Genomic DNA, 21,306 nt, shown 5'->3' on the forward strand with positions numbered 1-21,306 from the left:
CACGTCCTTGCCTGCAAGATGTCCTTCTCCAGCCAGCAGCTCAGCTCCCGCTGCTCCCCTCCCTGCGAGGTGGTCTGCCCACAGCCCATCGCCGATGCCTGGAACCAGCCCTGCATCACCTCCTGCGGGGACTCCCGTGCCGTGGTCTACCCACCGCCTGTGGTCATCACCTTCCCGGGCCCCATCCTTAGCTCCTGCCCTCAGGAGAGCATTGTGGGCAGCTCGTCCCCAGTGGGGCTGAGCCGCCCCAGGGGCCTGCAGGGCTCTCTTATCTATGGGGGCTCCTTCTCCTCCTCCTCCTCCTCTTCCAGCCAGCTCTGGAGCCAGCGCTATGGGGGCTGTGGGCCATGCTAAGCATGGCAGAAGGTGTGAACAACAGAAGAAACAGCGAGGGAACTGATGGCAAGACCTCGATGTGCAACTGAGATCTGAAGCTCTCCAAAACCCCGGGCACCCACAACTCCCAGCTAATCCACTGGGACTTGGGTCTGAGAAACTGGAAACATTCCTTCAAGTGTTTTGGTTCGCGATTAATGTAAATGCCATTTCTTGTTCCTAATAAAAACCATGCTGCATCCTAATATTAGCATTCTCTTTTTGGTTTATTCCAACTTTTCCTCACATCCTTCTTGCACTTCAATAGCAGACTGCATTAAGATGGCATCCTGTGCCTGATGAGGCTGTTAGGGTTGTGCTCTGCTTGTACCAGAGAAAAGAGTCTGTTGTTACACAGTCATATCATCAGAATTATACAAGCAGCTCTTGCATTTAAGGAAGATTTTTAAAAAAATCAAAGCCTCCAAGAAAGGAACTGCTGGAAACTGGAGAATCTCTCTGCTCTCAAGTAAGCTGGGGATAGTTTGATGTCAGCTCAGAAAAAACACCATGCGCACCCCCCAAAAAAAGGCACTTCTGTCTTGACAGCAATGCTATCTTAGGAGGTCCCAGATATGCATCAATAATTCTGATCTGGAGATGGCACTACTTTTTTCAAGACAAGTTGAGGGTATGCCAACACTTCAGCTCAGAGCCATGAATTCTCCTCATCTAGACGTGTCTGAGATAGCGCTGATGTACTTGGCTTGAGTCATGCTCTCAGCTACACCACAAGAGCGCAGTGCTGAGTCTTGCGTTGTCCCTGTGAATATTTATTTTATGGTTCCAGCTAGGTTTTGTGGCCGTTCCAGCAACAGAGCTTAATGTGTCCACATCAACAACAGTCATGCCTTTTGGCTTGAAGTATAGACATACCAAGGCAGAAATATTATTTCTTAAGAACTTAGAAATACTATTCCTCAAACAGAAAATACTGCTCAACCCCACCTTGTTGGCAGTTACTCCTTTTTAATTGCATTCTCCTTCTCTCAGATGGCTCATCCACTCGTGTGCTGTTACTTGACTCCTCCTAGGGTGTAGTAGACATGCCAGTACAACCTGGGTGTGCTGTGTTACCAGATGAGACGAATTTCACCCACACTGTGTGAGATGCGCTCTTGACTCCAAACCCATCCACCGTGGGCTTGGAAAAATTGCATGGAAATACCTGGACATCCTGAGCAGACTTTGGATTTCAATTACAAAATGAACCAAAGGATGTCCCTTTGCTATTCTTGATTGCGATGGTCATCTGAGTCAGCCAGGAAGAGTTTTTAGTCACACTTGCAAAGAAATAATCCAAAATCAATTCATGGAAGTTTTTGCAGATACATTTGAGAGTCTTTTTTTACGGTGTTACAGTAAAATTAGGTGCTTGATATAGATAAAAATATTTTATGCTCATTTAGTAAATGGCTTTTTGTGATTGTTTTCATACCATGGAAATATATGTGCCACAGCAGTACTCTGATTTGTCATACAAGGAATCTGTGAAAAGATAGTCCATATGTCATACTAACTTTGCTTTTCATAGAGCTATTTGTCTCTAAATATTTTATTATACCGTATTTGCATTGGCAAAAACGGCTGTGAATGGTTTAAGTCGGTGAAGCACATGAAACTTCCATTACAGGGAAAAAAACCCATTAAGATGGCATCCAGATTGCACTTTGTAGATCCATAAAATTACAACAGCAAAGCATGTGGCTGTAACCCTGAACATCTTGAGTTGAAAGAAGCAATTTGGGGTGTCAGCAGTATTGATACTAGTATGTGGCCTCCTTTGCCCTTTCAGGAGGGCAGGATGGTTAGAAGAGGGATGCATCTCCAAGATCTCTGTGATTCATCTGTAGGTATATGTCTGTCATCACTGCCATCACTTACTTCCAGACAAAGTGAAACCAGGTGTGGTTTGGCTTGGTTCTTCTCTTTGTTTCTATTCCTGTTCCTTGCTTAAGTGAATTGTCTACAATAAACTATCAGTAACTTAAAGGGTGTCTCCGCAGGCATTGATAGGAAACAACACTGAGGGAAATCCCAAGGTGGCCCTGGAAAGAGGCTTCCTCAACCGTCTTGCATGTGTCACCTGTACAGCATTACACTGCAGTATTGGTCACAGTTACCGAATGCTGGTGGACAAACTGGAATAAAATTAACATTTTGGAACAGAAATCTCAAGGTTGCTCAAAACCAGGTTTTCCATCTTAAATTCCTTAGAAGGGGATGGATTTTACAGTGGAAGAGCTCATCTTCTTGAGGTTAAAAAGGTGTTGGTAAATAATGTGAACTTGGATACACAAAATGGATGGGCTCTATTGAAAATGGCTTTGTCAGTAAATAACTGAAGAACTGCAGACAGGGTACTGGATCTGAGGAAGAAATCTGCTGAAATAAGCAGCCAATCTTTTGCATCAGCTGAAACTGCACTTTAAGGTTCCAGCCCAAGGTTTTCCTAGGATGAGGCATGACTGCACTCCCTGACCTGTTTCATCCCAAACTGTGAATCGTTCACCACTCAGGAGCCCTGAGGTCTTCAGCAATGACCTCATGGACCCCCTGACAACGAAAGTTGGACATGAATTTCTTGCTGTCTGAGGCTCCTGTCCCCCATGCCAGGGCTGGTTAACAGCAGCCATCTGCTTATGGGTCACTCCACCTGTACTTTTGAAGCTTGAAGAGGCACATGTGCTTTGTGTGTATTTCTTGGCCGGAAGGATGGGAATAAATGCTTCCCATTTCCAAACCTATAACTCAGTAGGAAGGTGTCTATGGAGTCTAATGTGCCTCACATCAGAGTCATAGGAATTAATGTGTGTGGGTATGATGGGACAAATTGCACAATGCCCCCTTAGTGGACCATGACTTGGAAAAGTGGGGTAGTATCTCAAGGTATGTCAGCATGTTGTGTTTATGGATAAACGCCTGAGCAATCTGAGCAATGAGACAATCAAAGAAATTGGAAAAAGCAATAACAGGAAAAAAAATTACTCTGCTAGAGTAATCAAGACAAGAATGCAATAGTAATCACCTTTGCTGAGCAAAATAATTGCATTATCTGGGGCAGCTACAGGTGGAGTTAATTTTTGTTTGATAATGCATTAGGACATCACACATGAGTGTTTCATATCCTCCTGATTGCCTAAGAAAAGGTATAAAAGCACTACAGTTCTGGGCTGCTCTAACCATTTCTTCTGACTTGCTGCTTGCTGTGAAGGGGTAAGTCTGATGCTGTTAATGTGCTGCTGTAACTGCAGGATTTTAGCCGAAACAAAACTGTGTTTCTTAGAAATGAGGGAGATGTTTGAAGATGTCTTTCAGAAAGAGCTGTTTCCTATGTATTGTGTGGCATGCTGTAAAAAGGCAGGAAAAGATTTTTTTTTTGCAGTAGCTGAAAGTTTGGAATATGCAGACTTGATTGTAGCGAGATTTAGTGAATTCCTATTTCCTCCATCCTGCTTTTATGAACCTGCATTACTCTGTTCACATTGACTTGTAATGGCGGCTATCAAGAAAAGCTAACTCTGAATCTCAGATTGAACCAGGAAGCCACCATTAAAAATAATGTTTTGTCCTGTTCTTTGCAATTGTTTCTGAATTAATTTGAAGCCTGTCATGCATTGCATTATGTACTTGTTATGGTGATGACTTCATATTCCTTTTGTTAGTCCCAGTCTTTCATTTTATGGGTCTTAGTAAGGCAGGACAGAGATCAAGAGAAGCTGCAAATCAATTTAATGAGTGATTATTGTGATTAAAGAAAAGGACTCCACAAAATTACACACAGTTCCTAGTTCTACCAGTTACCTTGGTCATCTTTAGCAGGTCAGCTGGGACCAGGTGAGAGTTGTAGTTATATTGGAAACCTCACTGATCCTGCATTCCCACCCAAATATGGGATGCTGTCGTGGGTTAGGCTGAGTCCGGCAACCAAACCCACGCAGCTCTCCCAGTCCAGTAAAATGGAGAGGAGAGAAAAATGTAATAAAAGAGCTGAGGATCGAGACAGGAACAGAAGAGCACCCACCAACCACGGTCCCGGGCAAAAGAGGCTTTTTCTTAATGCAAAACTATTTATTAACAGCTACCTAGAAAGAGAAAAGCACACAAAAACGGTTACTTAAGAGAATAACGAGAAAACAAGGCCAGGTCTTAAAACCAACACCACTCCCCCCCACCTTTGCCTCTTCTTCCCAGCTCTACCTCCTCCCCCCAGCGGCGCAGGGGGCAGGGAATGGGGGAGTGCAGGTCAGTTCATTCCAAGTTGTTACTGCCGCTTCTCTTAAAGGAAAAGGAAAAGGAGTCCTTACACCATTGTCCCTTGATCCAGTGGATCCCCTACTCACGGCGAAGGCGTGAATCCTGCCCGCTGGGGGGCAAATCCTTACCCCATCGGATTTGCCCCAAGTGCAGGCTTTACCAGTCCTGGGCTTTTAAGGAGCTGTAGCCACTCACTCTGGCGTGGGTCATCAACAAACTTTAAATGTGCTCCGGTGTGGGTCGTCATGCCGACCTTAAATGCGTCTCCATAGAAACTTTAAATGCGTAAATGCGTAAAATGCGTAAAAGTGTCTCTACCTGTGCCCATGATTCAGAACAGTCTCAGGCTTAGGCATCTCTTTCCGACGTGGGTCATCCACGGGCTGCGAGTGGGTTTCCGCTTGCTCCACCGAGGACTGTTTGTAAAGGGGCTGCTGTCAAGGGGGACTCAGCCGCGGCACACGTTGTTCCGTTCCATCTTCACTGACCTCTTAGCTGTGTGGCCGTTTCTCTTAGATTTCAGTCCTGTCTGGGTGAACTCGGCCCGGTGGGCGCCCCGGCAGCGGGGCTCTCCCCGAGTTCCCCAAGCGGCTCCGCCGCCGCCATCCTCGACGGAGCGGGCCGGGCCCGGCCCAGGCCAGGCCGCCGGCCCGGCCGGGAGCCGGGAGCGGGGGCCGTGCCCCCCTCCCGTCTCCTTGCTCCTGGGCAAAGGCACACCTTTCCGGTTCCTTTGTCCGACGTAAATAGGGCAATTCGCAGAGGCGCCGATTGGCTCAAGCCCCGAGGGGGACGGGAGTCCGGTGTGATGGGCAGCTTCTGCCACCCGGACCTCCCCCCCCACTTCAAACCATAACAGATGCTCTGCCAAGCACACTCTCTTTACAAGCACTTCAGGGGTGTGTCTGCTGCTTGTTTTATCTTTGCATGGAACACGAAGGGGAGCCCTGGTGCCAGCTGTAGCCTCTGAAAGACTGAGGAGCAACACTGCTATTAACAACCAGGCTTGCTGAAATTTTAACTCTGTCTCTCCTGTAGCCTCACCAAATGGCCCTGGGCAATGCATTCACTTCTCAGCCTCAGTTACCTCTTCCTTAAAGCTGGAATAACAATGGCTTGCCTCATACAGCTGTAATGATTACAGGTGGTGCAGAACCAGCACAGCATGTTGCTATGTAAGGGCCAGCCAGTGTTTCTGTTCTTTTCTGCAGTTATTTGTAAAAGAAGCAACCAAGTGTCGCAGCAGAGTCAGATTTGAAAAGGAATGGTGGAAAGAGAAATGGTAAAGATCGAGGGATAGCTTGAGTTCAAATACATAATTTCTTTGATTGTTAATGGTGTTTTTATGTATCAAGTTGGCTCCGTAATTAGGAGCCAAAAGAAATGGAGACTGTTCTGAGGGATAGGAGGAGGACGTAAGATGAGGAAAAGGGACATGAGAAGATGAGAAAAGGGATATGGTTGTAGAGACAAAACTCTTATTCTTTCTCTTTCAAGCACAATCTCCATTGTATTGGCGTCTGAGCTTTCAGCCTTGTGTTGCCCTGGTGTTGTGTGCTTCAGACTCATCTCCATTCCCAGAAGATGTCATCCTACAGACAGATGGTCAGCTCCCGCTGCCTTGCACCCTGTGAAGTGACCTGCCCGCAGCCAATTGCCAATGCCTGGAGCCAGCCCTGTGTTACATCCTGTGGTGATTCGAGAGCTGTGATCTACCCACCACCTGTGGTCATGACCTTCCCAGGACCCATTCTCAGCTCCTGCCCTCAGGAGAGTGTGGTGGGCAGCTCAGCACCATCCAGCCTCGGAAGCTTGTTTGGATCCATAGGTGCTTCCTATGGTTCTAGGAGCTTGTACAATTATGGGAGGTCATATTCTTCCTATGGATCCAGTGGTTTTGGCAGCTGCAGACCATGCTAAATGTGCCATGAATAAGGAGCAATCACCCAACACGGAGCAAGATGTGCCTCCACAAACTCTGTTAACAGCATTGCTTTCCTGCAGCGTGAACTGTGCATCTCTGAAAAATCACACTTCAATGTAATTCTCAAGCTAATCATCTAATTTAATTTTCTGCGTATTCTTTCCAGTGGCTCCTGATAATAATGGCCTCAAATTAGTTACATCAATGATCTTTGGCTGGTTGAAAGTGGGATGAGATTGTGTAAGTCTTCCTACGAAGAAGAAAGAATAATGTATGTGGAATGCATAGCCCTGGAGCATTCTTTGCTTGTAGCCTTTAATGAGACCCTGGCTACATCTTCCCTGTATTTTTCATTTTCAGTAATATCTTTTTCTTCTTACTTTCTCATTAAATTACTGTGCATCAATATTCTAAGCTTGCTTGTCATTTTTTGTCCGACATTTTTTTGTTTATATACCGTCCTGGGTTGGCATCAGCCACTGTAAGGCAACATGACAGTGTTTGCTTTCTTTCAACACCTGAAGTTGGAAGATGACCAGGCCCTTTAAGCAGGAGCAAGGATAATCACTGCCTTCTGCACAAAGTAATTTCATTCTGGATAAACACGTTTTGTAACCCTTACAACTAAGTTTGAAATTTCCTCCAGGACAGGCGTGGATACAGTGTGTATTTGCTATGTGCCAGCAAAGAAAGTTAAACACAGGAGTAACGTTGAAGATCTTGCCCGAGGCTCTGATCTAATTACATCCCTGTACATTGGTTTCATGATATTTTTCATTGTTTAAAAACAACATGTAATGATCTGTGAGTAGAACTTTCCTTTGAATAGCTGAAAGGAATTTTTAACTGAATGGTGAATCTTTGCTGAAGTTCTTGGAACTTTCCCATTAATACCTCTAAATTCTTGACACACCCAGTTAAAATTAATAAAAGGGAAATTATCAAGTCAAATAATATTTTCCATCTGAGGAACTTTACACCTAAATTTCAGGCTACTCACAGATGAGTGGTGGACACTGGGCATGTTCTCTTTGCTCAACAGCAGCATGGTTCCAGGCTGCTCAGTGTGTTCTGTAGAGCTATTTTTTCTAGTGATGCAATTTCCATATGGTTAGTACTAGCTTTTAAGGGGTGTTCACCCCATATTATGCTGGCAATGCCAACCAGGACTCTGATGGACCAGACATCAGACCCTATTCAGCACTTTTGCTCTTCCCTGTATGAAGCTGCAGTTCCCAGGAATACCAGCAATGCACTGACAAACTTCACAACACTTGAGCAGGCTAATTCCAGGCAAACCCCAGCCTTGTGCTGTAGGAATTTGTTTGGACAGGATCAAGTATGTGATAATAAGTTCAAAGGGTTTGGAGGTGTGACTTCTCTTGTAAAACTAGCTGAAATGAGATGAGGCTGCAATAAGGTAGCCAGGCAACACCTCTTTCTTGTTAGGATGAGTCTGAGGGCTTTGTCTTGTTTTCATGCTTCCTCTGCCTCCAATGCACTGCATGATTATTCCTGGAGTCACTGGGATGCTGTCAAAAAAACTCAGTACTTGTTTGAGTAGGTATGTGGAGCACTAAAGCAACCAGATCAGGTGTTTTCAAAAACACCATATCACTGTGGTGTTCATCACTAAGTAAGTCCTTTTCTCAAGATTTTGGTTTTAATCTCACACAGAGCAGCAGAATTACATTGATTCTCTTCTCAGGTCATCTCGCTCAACCTCTCTGCACTGGGCTTGCACTTGGGTTTCTCCTGCTGGGGTGGAAGGATGCAGGCAGATGTCCTTCAGCATGGATGTTGTCAGTGCACCTGGATGAAGCCATTCTGCCAACGTACTTGTCATACTACAGAAAAGGCACATGTGGGAGCCAGAAGTCAAAGCCTGGACAATTAATAGATCACCGTATCAATGCATTAATTGATCAGTGGACTCTACTGACTTTGAATGATCCCTGAAGATATAGCACTCCACAATGCCATTATCTCGTGAAGTGACCCCCAGAAACTGTCCCCTGGAGAGCAGGAACTGTGAAATTTGCATTGCTGATTTTCATCTGCCAGCCTGAGTTTGCGTGTTATGACCGTAGACCAGAGCAGACACCAAAGGACAGTTCCTTAACTGCCTTCCATTGTTCTGTACTGCTCCTGACCATCCGCAGTCTTCCACCTCCCAAACGCACAGAAGGATGAACTTGGATTACATCTTCATGCAAGTGTAATCACAGATGAACACAGTAGAAGATAAGAGAACTAATTTCACTGACAGACGGACCTATCTCAGGTCACACCACATGCAGATTCGAGGCGGGAGGAACATCAGCTGCTGTTTATCAGGATAATCTGGAAGCAGTTCCGAGATCTCGATGGTTTGCTGGCCACTGCAACACGGGGACCGCATTTGACTGCGAGATCTCCCACTGTTCTTGGTCAGCCGTGGGAAGTCCAGGCTGTGGACAGTTAGCACCACCAACTCAGACTCCTGTTCCTCCTGTTAGTGAAACAAATCCTTGCCAAGAACAGGAAGCAAGAACAAATGAAATCACACTGCCTCATCTTGAACTACAGAGGTCACAGCGCTCTCCTCTTGTCTAAACGTTCTCGGTGCATGTGTTTAAATCCTAGTACCGGGTAACGCTATTGGTAAATGAGATGCAATCCGAAGTTGATTCATAAAGATGTTGTAAACACAGCCCGAAGTGTCTGTCCTCCCCACGCACTCAATTACAGCTCAAGACAGACACCTGTGGGAGTTAAGCTTTTCATGTTTGATTTGAATAGGTGGATTCACTAAATATTTAGTCACTACTAGAGCCTAATGGTTTTTTATGTGGTTCAGACTCACACCACTGGTAAATAACCTGCAGGCACAATGGCTCAACATAACAAAACCAGAAACATGCCCTGTGGAATGCCAGCTTCCTTCCGGGATTGGATTCTGGAGGAATTAGCAAAGTGACTGCTTTCAGTCTATCTTTTATCAGTCAATTGGAGGATCTGAACGTGAATGTTTCAACTAAAATACTCTATCAGAGAAACCTGAAGAAAGGAATCTTTTTTTTTTTAGCTCATTCTCCCCTTTTACTGAGAAAACAAATTATAACAGTGAAAAGCAAACCTGAAGCTAAGCAGTGGAATAGAAAACTGGAAACAGAAATGGTATGTCTATTGTTAGATGGGGATATTGGAGAGAGGAATTCAATTCTGGGTTTTGCCAAGCGATTCCTTTGTCACCTGGGGAAAATACTTATGTTTTTATCAGTATAGCAAACACGGCCCTAAATCTCTGTTTAAAAGATGCCTATCTGCAAAAAAGGGAAAAGAGCAATGATGCTCGTGTTTTGTTTGTCTTGTCTATTTACTCTGAAAGCACCTGAGGACAAGGATTGTCTTTACTCTTTGTTTGCACAGCACTGAACACACCTTATTTGCAGCTCCATTGCAATTTGAATTGCCTGTATTACCAGAAGCTTAGAAGCCCTGAGTCTCTGCTGCTTCTGATACTTACAGTACTACAGTTATTTCTTAGAGGAAACAGGGATTATCCCGCTTTCTTACTGGGGTGGAAAGGCTAATGACTGCGAGGAGGAATAAGAGCAATGCTTTAGATGGTTGGGATGTCTGGAGCTTAAGTATTGCTGAGTAATGTCAAAGCTGTAGATTGTATCTGTGAATTTATAGGTGCAAATTTACATTTGGAAAGTACTCTGCTGGGCACCACTTTAATGGTATTTTCGGTCATGCTGGGCTCAGCGTGGAAACCCGCAATTCTCTGTTTGGTTGGTCATGGAAAGACCCCACTGCAATCCTGTTTAAACAACAGGAGTTAAGATATTATGTTATTTTCATATCTTCAAATAATGGAAAACTGCTACTCCGGTGTCATTACAGAAACTTTTGAGACACCATGTAAATTCACTCGGTGCTAAAATGTTCTGCAGTGCTACTGTTTAGTTAGCAGCTTGGTGCTGCCCATGGGAAGATATCACCCCGGACAGGCTGTGGATGAAGGGAGGAAGGGAAACCAGAAGGCTGCTATGTGATGCAACAAGATTTTAATGAGCAAGAAATGCCTATGTTTGCAAAGCGAGATATCACAGAACATGAAAAAACTGTTTCCAGAATATTTCAGAGAATGTTCAACAAATGTCCTGCTCAGACATATTGCTGTCCTCAGCTGGCTTTTTTCTGCCTGTTGTACAACTCCTGATGAAGATATTTGTTGTTATGAGTGATGTCCGTATGGAATGCTCCACCATGGTTAAAAAAAGTGGAAAAGCTGGAAGAGGCAGCAACAGCAAACTAGAAACTGAAGGGTCAAAAAAGGTAGAAGAAAGATCAGAAATGCTAAGTGGCAGTAGCTCCATCGCTGGGCTGCAGGAACGCTGAACCCCCATCCTCATTGCTCTGCGTTTGGGCTTTCATGTGTTGCTCTTCTGAGACCTCTCTGCTGCCTTTAGCATGGCCCACAGCTGCCGCGGAGGAGCCGGCTGTACCGACGGGAGGAGTACGGGCTGTAGTACCCACTGCCGAGTGTAGAGATGGCTGAACTCCCATATCCATACTGGGCCCCATATCCCAGAGAGCCCCCATAACCGTAGAGGCTCCCAGCACCGTAGAGGCCCCCCAGCCCCAGGTTGCCCCCAAAGGCGGGTGCTCCGGAGGAGCCCACCACGGCTTGCTGAGGGAAGGAGCTGAGGATGGGGCCGGGGAAGGTAACCACCACGGGAGGTGGCTGGATCACGGCCGTGGAGTCAGGGCACTGCCGGACACACGGCTCATTACAGCTGTTAGCGATGGGCTGGGGGACGGCGATGTTGCCGGTGGTGGGGCACAGGTCATAGCAAGACATTTCTTTGCAGGGATGAAGGTGATCCTGAAATAGAGAGCACAGAGCCGCGTAAAAATAAAGCACAAGGTCTCCTGGAACAACAGGTCAAGGTTTGGTGCTGGGTTGTTGGGGAACAGGTGAAATGATCACCAGGTGCATAAGCAAAATCGATGATGCTGTTCACAAACTTTTCTGTCAATCAGCATTGCTTTGATCTTCTCCAGCCAGTAATCCCTGCGCTTGTAACATCTGTCAACCCTTCTGGAATTGCTACTGCTTTTTTTTTTTTTTTCTTTTTTTTTGAATTTGTGTTTGTTCCCAGAGGAACAGTGTTGGCAGCACATTTTTTATCCAAACACCAGCACTCCTCCATGGCGAACATGAGTTGAAAGCCAGGAGCTGCAGGAGCTACACCAGGGCTGAACTCCTCGTTACACCGAATGGGACAGAAGCAGGTTTTGTCTTGGGAGAGATGGGATGGAGTTGAGAACTCAGCACTGCTTTAACCACACATTTCCTCCTCTTTTCCTGGTCCCTGTTTCTTTTCAAGCTCTCTGGGGTAGGATACTTTCAGTTGTTCTCTTTTAGTTCTATGTTCTCTTAATCTCTGTAATCCTTCTGGTAAAACCCACAAAGCATTTGAGCCTGAGGAAAGATTCATCTACTTGATGTAACAAGTAAATATTTCCTATAATGTTTCTATCCAAATATTTCTTGGCATAGTGGTGTAATTTCATGTAGAGCCTGGAGCAGGTTGGTACAATGTAAGGAGCTGATTTCCTTCATCAGATAAAAGTAGTTTGCAAAGTACCATTTCAGTCACAAAAGCTTGTGGTTTAGCAGTTTTTCCAGTAAAAAAAAAAAAAGAGGAAATATTATTTTGTGCATAAAGTAGCCCTGAAATGCAGAGAATCAAATCATTGAGCTCAGTGTATCTGAAGGGCTAATCGTATTTGGATTTACAAACGGACATATGACAAACACACTGGATCAGACCATTGGTCTACTTCCCTTATTATTGTCTCTGATGAAAATAACTAGGGTTTAAAATAAGCAGGATTTAGTTTTTACCTATCCATAAAAACTAAATACAAGCTAGGATTACTCTGCAATAAAATTCCCGTATAGATAAAGCACTTTCTTCAGCTGGATCGTTAAACGGCTTAGGACATGGCCGTGTCTCTCTGACTGTCATTAACTGAAATGGTACAGGAGAATTCTGCATTTTAAAGCTTATGCCATCCTACATTTTCAATCTGCCAACAGGACAAGAATGCCCAAAAATGAATTGCAGTCAAATAAATGCCTCAAACCCTCGTCTGGACTCCTAAAGCCTGCCAGTAACACAATTTACCAACATACTAAAAAAAAAAAAAAAAAAATGGAGAGAGAGAACCAAAAAAATAGTCCTAAAAACTCTAATGTAATAGTAGCAAACAGTATTTTATGCTCCAGTGCAAAGACATTCTGGCGTTTAGAAATGAAAGGGCATCGGACTTACCTGATGTAGAGAAGAGAAGGCTGGAGAGGGAGATGGAATAAGTCTGCGCACCTTCCCCTTTTATACAGTGCTGCAGATTGCCTGGGGGGGTCTGAGGCACCCTGTACACATGAAGTCATAATCACTATTCAACCCAAATTCGAAGCACATATAACTTCTTGAAGTGATGAAACTGTTTTCGCTTGCTGTTTGCAAAATCACCCTAAATCTCTGAATAGCATGATATGCACATTCCAGCTCCACGGTTCTCTTTCATCTTGAAGCCTAATTGACCAGCTTCATTGCTGGTATCATTCCACCCTGCTCGCTGGCATTGCAGCAGGAATTAAACTGGTCCTATTTATTTAGCACTTCCTTCATTAACTTCCCGTAATGATTTTAATCAGAGCTATAACCTGCTGTCGCATACATGTTTGTGTTTAAGTGCTTTAGATCTGGGCTGTAATCTCATTTACTCACAGGTTTTGCAACGAAATGTTCAGTGAGGTGGAAGACACTTTCTGATCTTTTTCCCACCCACAGCCACAAAATATGAGAGAGGTCCTGTGCCTATTGTACTTATTCATGGACATTGTCTAATGGTCCTTGACTTAGAAATTCTGAATTTTCCTTGCTGCTTGGCAAGGGCAGCAGAAAACACAGTATTTTATACCTGAAACCACCTTTAAACCAAAGGCTAAAGTTTTCTCTGAAGGGTATCACTACTTTTTTCCTTATTTTTGACCTGAAATCTGCAAAGGCACACAGATTATCTCGCAAGTTCAGCAATGTAGAACAGCTGCAAATGCAAAAAGATTAATAGTTACGACCTACTCTGTATTGACTTTGCACAGCTCCAAAGGAGGACGTCACACAGGACAGTGGAGAACCAGGTACAAATTTCTCAGTTTCTGTATGAAATTATGTGTTTCTGTCTACCACTGTATTCATTCAGTCTGTATCTTCTCTTTCTTTTTGTTCATATGATGGAGTGTGGTTTGCCCTTACATCTACTCCTTCACCTTACAAAGGAATTGAATGAAAGTTTCACTGGAGGATGTCACAGAAACAATTTTCAAGCATCTTCATCCCAAATTACTGTGTAAGTGGCAGGAAAAGCAATGGAATTATCCCAGGAATAGTTATTGCAACAATGAATTTTTTTTTTTCTTCGCTCTTTGCTGACAAGCAGGACATCACTTGCAGAGTGCATGTTGTTGCAGAGCCCAATTTTGACTGCCAAGATTTCAAGTGACTTGTCATTTGAAATTACTCAAGCTTCCCCAATACTTAGTGGGGAGGGACAAGAATTTCTGCAAGACAATTCATCCCATCTCAGATGCTGACCTTACCAGAATTGGTATCATCCTCAAAACATAACAATTTCGATTTTATTGACAATGGAGGCAAAACAAGCCCAACTGAAACAGCCAACTTTTAAACAGGGAAGGTTTGATGAGATGTGTCCCACCCATATTCCCATATTCTGAAATTCTATGTAATAAATAGTGCCCAGCCCAGCCTCAGAAATCCCCATTTGCCTATGGATCACTTGTTTGTCAAATAACAAACACTGCAACATTTCTACCAGAAGTTATACTTAATTATGATGTTCTTTCTTCCAGACTTTGAGATGGCCCTAGGGGATCACAAGAGCGGTAATACCCACAAAGGTTGTTCAAATATTTTTTGTGTGTGTTTTTAAGCACTTCCCAAACCCTCTTTAAGTAGCTTACGCCTGAAGTGGTGCGTCATTGTTGTAACACAATTGTGTGGTCAGATTCAAGCAGCCCAACATTTTGAAATAAATTTATTAAATTGTACTGGTCAAGAGTGCTCTTCCTGTTCCCTTTACCAGCTCGTGACCTCTAACCTTAGAATTTGAGTTGATTGTCTTTTTTAATTTAGGTTTTCATTTATTCGTTTAAGTTGTGTATAAGCTTCTTCACCGCTGATGATGTATTAATTCACATCCCCTTCAACACCTGTAGCACAAAGATCTGCAACATCTGCCTCTGTCCTCATGTTTTGAAAGCTTTTCCTAGGACTTTTCAAGTCTAACTATGAGCAGTCTACCTTTCCTCTGAGTTTTAAACATGTTTAGCTTCCTAAAAATGTATATATTTAATAAATTGCCTATAATCTGGCTAATAAACTGTTCACCTTTGTTATGACCAATGAATTAACCTCTAAAATGTGAAGAAATCATAAAATTGGGCAGTCTGGGAGACAAGGCATGGATCTGGATGATTTTAAAAAGCAGTTTGCAACGTATCTGCTGATTTTTCCCCTTAATTCCAACTTCACATAAGGGTTAGATGATTTTGATTTTGCTGATTTCACAAGAAAGACAGCATGTTTTATATCAATTATGCTTTATCTAGCATGGGTAAGGAAGGATGGAAAGAAAACTTGCATATGAAAGCAGATGGCAATTATGATTAACATTTGAGCCACCGTCATTATGTCAACCAATAAAAGAAGAGGTAAATAAATGAAGCCAGCATAATCCCTCCTGGCATTCTAGTGTATTTAATGGAACGTTACCAGGAATGAGTCTTGCCAATTAAGTGTTAAGATGAAAGAAATGTTTGCTTTGTAATTTGCATTTCATGCAACATAAGAATTTGAATCAACTAATAAACATAAATATTGAGCAAAACTCTTTCATCATTTTGAGGTGAACCATGTGTGATAAATGTGGGCTGGTGCTAATGGGAGTCTCAGGTTCATCAGGCAGTTTGAGGAAATGTGTGAAAAGTCCCTCCTGAAAACTGCCTTCTATTTACTTGTCTTGCTTTCTTCTCCCCAGAGCCAGCTATTTTCTAGACATCAAGCTGTTCTTTTTCTGTAAATTTGAATTACTCCTCTTTTGTCATTTATGAGGACGCAATGTTATATGTTTAAAGGCTAAGCTTGGTGTTTTCCGCAATGGATTGTATAGGAGCTGTCAGCTCTCCACTAGTTGGAATCTCAGGGTTAAAATCTGCCAAAGAGATGTCAAAACCCCAGGCTGTTGTCCTACAAACTGCTCTGTACTCCTGCACCACAAAGGCCTCGGCCGCAGCGATGTGTAGCAGAGGGTATATCCTCTTCATAATTAATTACTTGGTCTTCCAGTCACTGTTTCAAATTAGTTTCTATGGAAGAAAGCCAAGGGGGTGTAAGCAAAGCTTCCTTACTCACAGCAAAAAAAGCCTCCAGGGTGGTAGGAATCAGCTGAGCCTTTGGAAGGTTCATTCAGTACCGCATACCATCACATTTTTATGCTGAACTTCAGATGACGTGGAACTGACTTTTATCAGAGACAAGGTATAGGATAAGAGCAACCGTTCGTCTGAGGAATCATGTGACCTTCTATATTCCTATGTTTCCACTAAGAAATGATTAACCATCACTTAAAAATTATTTTTCTTACCGGGCTTATACAAATTTGAGGAATTGCATCCACAGAAACAAGTAGATCTTGTTGAGATAGCTACAATTAGGTGGGATGGATCTGGAACTAAATTAGTGTTACAGATCATAGAATCATAGAACGGTTTGGGTTGGAAGCGACCTTCAAGATCATCTAGTTCCAACCCCCCTGCCATGGGCAGGGACATCTTCCTCTAGATCAGGTTCCTCAAAGCCTCATCCAACCCGGCCTTGAATACTTCTAGGATGGGGCATCAACAGCTTCTCTGGGCAACCTGTTCCAGTGCCTCAGAGTGAAGAATTTCTTCCTTGTCTTTAGTTTAAATCTACCCTCTTTTAGTTGAAATCCCCTTGTCCTATCACTACCCACCCTTGCAAAAAGTCTGTCTCCAGATGATCCAAACTGCTGTGCCTTTGCCATTTCCATGAGATTCTAAGCTTTTCTTCCTGTTCCATGAAATTTGTGCCATGTTACGCTTACACTTAGTCATGTTTCCTGATGGTCAATTCATGTCCATCACCAGCACCAACAGCTTCGAGGAGGTGACTGCACTGGCCTGAGGGCAGTGGCTCAGCCACCATCCATTGTCATCATCCTGCCAGCCCGGATGCTTTGTTCCTTCCTTCAGGATAACATAGCAGGATTTCTGTTAGCATCATACTTAAGATCTCCTTTCATTACAGGAGCTTTTGTTATGGTAGTCTTTACCACAACAGATTTTCTTATTGATGGTCCTGGCAGCTCATAGAACATCCCTGCTGGCTGTGGTTTTGAAACTGGATATCACTGTGGAAGCTGTTGGTTTTGCTGGAAGAGCTTTTCAATTTACCAGAGACAGTTAAATAAAAAAAAAAAAAAAATCAGAATCCTAGCTGACTTTTTAGGTAATGAGTGCTGAGAAGTGTACTGTACGCACCATCTGGTTACAGAGAGCGGAGCTGGACTTGCACGGCAGCTCTTGCCTTTCTTTCTTCATATTCTGCTTTCAGTTTCTGGTCGGATATGCTCTGAACACTGTTGTGTTATGCTTAACCATCCTTCTTACTGTAGTAAAATATGTAGCCTGAGATCTTTTGGCAGCTGAACCACATAAAGAAAACTATCTTGCAAGATAAGCATCTGCTTGAATCACGAGATGGTTACATGCTTTACTGATAACCTAAGAAGATACACCATGTATGGTGCAGTATTTTGTTCGGTTTCAGGCTACCTATATAATATTTACACAAATTTCATTTATATTTAGTACATACATAACATAAACAGAATCAAAGAAGTCTCAAACCCAGGAACTCAATTTTATATTCCTTGAAGTTATGCACATGGTCCTTACTGTGGTTTTGAAGAAGTGTCATCTGCACACAGCCAGAATTTTGAAGAGACAACTTGATAGTACGAATCTAGGCTGGTCTGTGCTAGAGAAACACAGGATTTGAAATTCATTTAGTATCTTTTACCAATCTTCAATTAAGAGCTGTGGTGGTGTAATTGCTTGTACAACATTGGATTAGAAGGAAGAGCTCAACTTTCAGAGTTGTCCCAAACTCGGGAGTGGGCAATCTAATAAAGTATTGTGTAGAGAAGGCTGCTGTTCATCTATGGCCATCGTGTTGTGACCATGTTGTTGCAATTCAGTGGTGAAACAGGCCCAGCAAGGGCTTCTTGTGGAGACTTTCACTGCGTGGGCAGGTTTTGCACAATGCTGTTGTAACCATATGTATGACAGGCAGTTTTATCCAGAAAAGTTGGCAAATTCAGGATGGGTGAGAACACAAAACCACAAGACACTTATTTTAAATGATGCAACAGAATTTTAATGAGAATCAAAAGAACAAAAAGTATATTACAGTATCAAAAATGTATATCCAAAATGTCAGAGTCAAATGCATTTTGAAAGACGCTGTGAAATGTCTCACTGCACTCTGTCACAAGGATGATAAAGTAGAAGATAACAAGGAATTGAACCCATGAAGAGATCTGGAAAGAATTTAAAGGGAAAAAAAAAAGAGAGGTGCAGAGCATGCAGAAGGCACTGCGCTGAACAGGATCTGTGAGTGCTTTCCCAAAGCTGTCACTCATCTGCTCACTGGTGAATCTGCATTTTGTTTTTCACTTGTGCATTATTCAGCAGATTTTCCTGTTGTGTTTAGCAGGGCCCGCAGCTGCCAAGGCTGTACCTGTTGTACCAGGAGTAGGGGCTGCGGTAGCCATAGCCATAGGGTCTACCATAGCCATACAGACCCCTGTAACCAAGAGAGCCTCCATAGCCATACAGACCCCCATAGCCCAGGGAGCCGTAGCCCCCATGGCCATACAGACCCCCATAGCCCAGGGACCCATAGCCCCCATAGCCATACAGACCCCCATAGCCCAGGGACCCATAGCTCCCATAGCCTCCGTAGCCCCCAAGAACGGGTGCTCCAGAAGATCCCACAACTGAATCCTGGGGGAAGGAGCTGAGGATGGGGCCAGGGAAGGTGACGACGACCGGGGGTGGCTGGATCACAGTGGTGGAGTCAGGGCACTGACGGACGCATGGCTCGTTGCAGCTGTCAGCGAGGGGCTGAGGGCGGTAGACGCCGCAGGCAGAGGTGGAGCACAGGTCGTAGCAAGACATCTCGCAGGGATGGAGGTAAGCTGCAACACACACTGATGAGTAAACGAAAGACAGAAATTCAATGGGAAAAAGAGTTTGAAAGTTGGACACATGGACTAGAACAATGGCTTTATCTTTCAGGTCCTGATTGTCCTTCCTTCTCTTCAGTATTTTTCATGAGACATCTCTCCCTCTTGTAAATCAGCATTGCCCGGATTGCACACTGAGCAGTCATGTCTTCTGTGGTCTCATTCCTAATTTCTTATACTTGGTTCCATTTAAGAAGTAATTCTTTATTCTACCCCACTGCCAAACACTGCAAAAATATTATCCAGCACTTTACTTTGCAGATTATATCCACTATAATTTGCAGACGCTCTTACAGTATCTCTATCTAAAAGGTCATTTCATGTTTGTTTTATACCAGCAAAAACAAAGCAGCGTAACCTGACAACCAGCAAAGCTCATGCGGTAAATTAATGGGTAGCTGGAAGAAAAACTCTGGCATATTGACTTATATCATGCTTCCAGAAGCAACAGCTAAAATCATGCTGCTGGTATGCTGAACCTGCTATAAACATGGATTAAATCAGACATTCCCTGCCCTGAATTGTATGTAAAGTAGCTTAAGAGTCACAGGGTGGGTGAAGAGATTATTTGTCTGATTTCCCAGATGGGAAACTGGTACATGCAGACAACTGGGGCTAGGTTTCTACTGCAGGTAGGTATGCTGGGATCTGAGCTCTTCAGAAAGATCGTCACCGTAAGATCTGATCCAATCTAAAAAATCAGTATCGCCTGTGAACAATATTTTTTTTCTCACTAGAATCAATAAAACTCCATGCTCAAAGCAAGGACAACACAAAGGGTAGTTAGAATTTCATAGTTCCGTTTCTGTTTTCCAATAATTCCTTAGACAATACCACTGTATTCTTTCGAGTTAAGCCTGTCCCCTCAACAAATACTTATATGTATATAGATATATATAAAAAGCGACATGCAAAATCTGTAAAAAATTCCTAGTGATCGAACAAGTCTTCTGCTGATGTTTTGGAAGCTGCTTTGACAGCTCAAATTTGTATTAAGAAGAAACAATAATTTTTGAAGAACATAATTTTACCATTTTAAACCTGAATACATGGATGTCCAACACCACATAAGAAAAATAAATTAATGATGAAATAATCCAACATTATTAAGAATCTTAGAATACTTATGGGTTATTCTGACCTTAATTAAAACTGGCAGAAAAGAGATACTCAGATTTTCGGAAGGAGATCAGGTAGAATGATACTCACCCTTTTCACGGAGGTGAATAAAGCAAGCAAGGTGGAATGAAGAGCCCTGGATTGGGAGAGCTTTTATACAGTTCCATAGATCACGGGGATCACCTAAGATGCAATTTGTGCATGCTCATAATTGGGGCAAACCCCAAACTAATATGACGCGTAGGTCCTCAAAGTTTTGCTGACTATTTGTTAATTTGTTGGTTCGAAGTCTCGTGAAACATGATAGGTGCATTTCATCACAGAAGCCTCTTTCATCTCAAATGGTTGCATGTCATATTCATTCCTGTTATCATTCCATTCACATCCTCGGCGTTACAACAAGAATTATACTAACGCTCTTCCTTGGCTTCTCCATTATTAATGGCAAAACCTGGCTGCTCACTGCGTGGCTGTGGTCACTTGATGTGCAGAGATTTTTCCATTAAATCCATACTGTAAGATATGCGGAGATAAAATCAGGTTCGTTTGAGCAACTTCGGGGTCGTCACTTTTATCTTTATCCTTTGCACTCTCAGCTGTTTAGCTTGAGACCAATACTGCACCCAAAGGAAGCCTTAGAAAACATCCTGTGGTCCTGAAATGGTTTTCTATTGTTTGGCTTTTGCTCCTGAACATAATGCTGGCCCCATCTAATGAACAAGGGACTTGGGGAAATACCTCTTGCTTTCTTTGTTGTGCATTCAGCCATGGATTACTCTCCCTGTCCTTTTCTCAAACACTGGCAAGTCCTTTGGACCATCATTCTACAACCATGGAAGAAGTTCAATGAGATTTTAAGGAGAGGACAGAGATAGAACATCCTTTTAAACTACCTAGACTTTTCTAGCAGGTCTCTCTCACTGAATTTCAACCCAGGTTGGAGTCTAGAGGCAAACTAATACTTACCCTTTCTGTTCTCGAGATTGCAAGGCACTTTTGAAGCATTTGTCACCCACATTTTGCAGTTTTCTGCCTCCTGATCGGGCATCTATTTCTAGGTCCGTCTTCAGATCAGGCAATATTGAAATGAGAAATGAAATTATAAGAAATACGACCGGTTGGCAACTTGCTAAAGCTATCTGGAGATACCTCACGATAGAGACAGAGAAACTATTTACATGGATAAAAGCTGATCATTGATAGAGTTGTAACATCTCGAG

General features: G+C 43.2%; 4 protein-coding genes across 4 annotated transcripts; 2 read left to right on the forward strand and 2 right to left on the reverse strand.

Annotated features, from left to right (window-relative positions):
- On the forward strand, positions 1-354 carry LOC104371491 (uncharacterized). The gene has a single exon (XM_009992660.2). It carries the CDS (start codon positions 19-21, stop codon positions 352-354), a length of 336 nt encoding a protein of 111 aa, XP_009990962.1. The 5' UTR covers positions 1-18.
- Positions 355-6,213: 5,859 nt separating this feature from the next.
- Positions 6,214-6,549, forward strand: LOC104371550 (feather keratin B-4). Its single transcript, XM_009992656.2, has one exon. It carries the CDS (start codon positions 6,214-6,216, stop codon positions 6,547-6,549), a length of 336 nt encoding a protein of 111 aa, XP_009990958.1.
- A 4,460-nt stretch (positions 6,550-11,009) lies between these two features.
- Positions 11,010-11,405, reverse strand: LOC104371440 (scale keratin). Its single transcript, XM_009992657.2, has one exon. The coding sequence runs from the start codon at positions 11,403-11,405 to the stop codon at positions 11,010-11,012; it is 396 nt and encodes a 131-aa protein (XP_009990959.1).
- A 7,023-nt stretch (positions 11,406-18,428) lies between these two features.
- Positions 18,429-18,899, reverse strand: LOC147526123 (scale keratin-like). The gene has a single exon (XM_086630373.1). It carries the CDS (start codon positions 18,897-18,899, stop codon positions 18,429-18,431), a length of 471 nt encoding a protein of 156 aa, XP_086486499.1.
- Positions 18,900-21,306: the final 2,407 nt, after the last annotated feature.

Source organism: Tauraco erythrolophus (genome assembly GCF_009769465.1).
Source record: "Tauraco erythrolophus isolate bTauEry1 chromosome 30 unlocalized genomic scaffold, bTauEry1.pri scaffold_44_arrow_ctg1, whole genome shotgun sequence".
NCBI classification, from domain to species: domain Eukaryota; kingdom Metazoa; phylum Chordata; class Aves; order Musophagiformes; family Musophagidae; genus Tauraco; species Tauraco erythrolophus.

Bases quoted from the DNA above. Each gene is read 5' to 3' on its own strand.
- LOC104371491 (XM_009992660.2), top strand. From the start codon at position 19: ATGTCCTTCTCCAGCCAGCAGCTCAGCTCCCGCTGCTCCCCTCCCTGC.
- LOC104371550 (XM_009992656.2), top strand. From the start codon at position 6,214: ATGTCATCCTACAGACAGATGGTCAGCTCCCGCTGCCTTGCACCCTGT.
- LOC104371440 (XM_009992657.2), bottom strand. From the start codon at position 11,405: ATGTCTTGCTATGACCTGTGCCCCACCACCGGCAACATCGCCGTCCCC.
- LOC147526123 (XM_086630373.1), bottom strand. From the start codon at position 18,899: ATGTCTTGCTACGACCTGTGCTCCACCTCTGCCTGCGGCGTCTACCGC.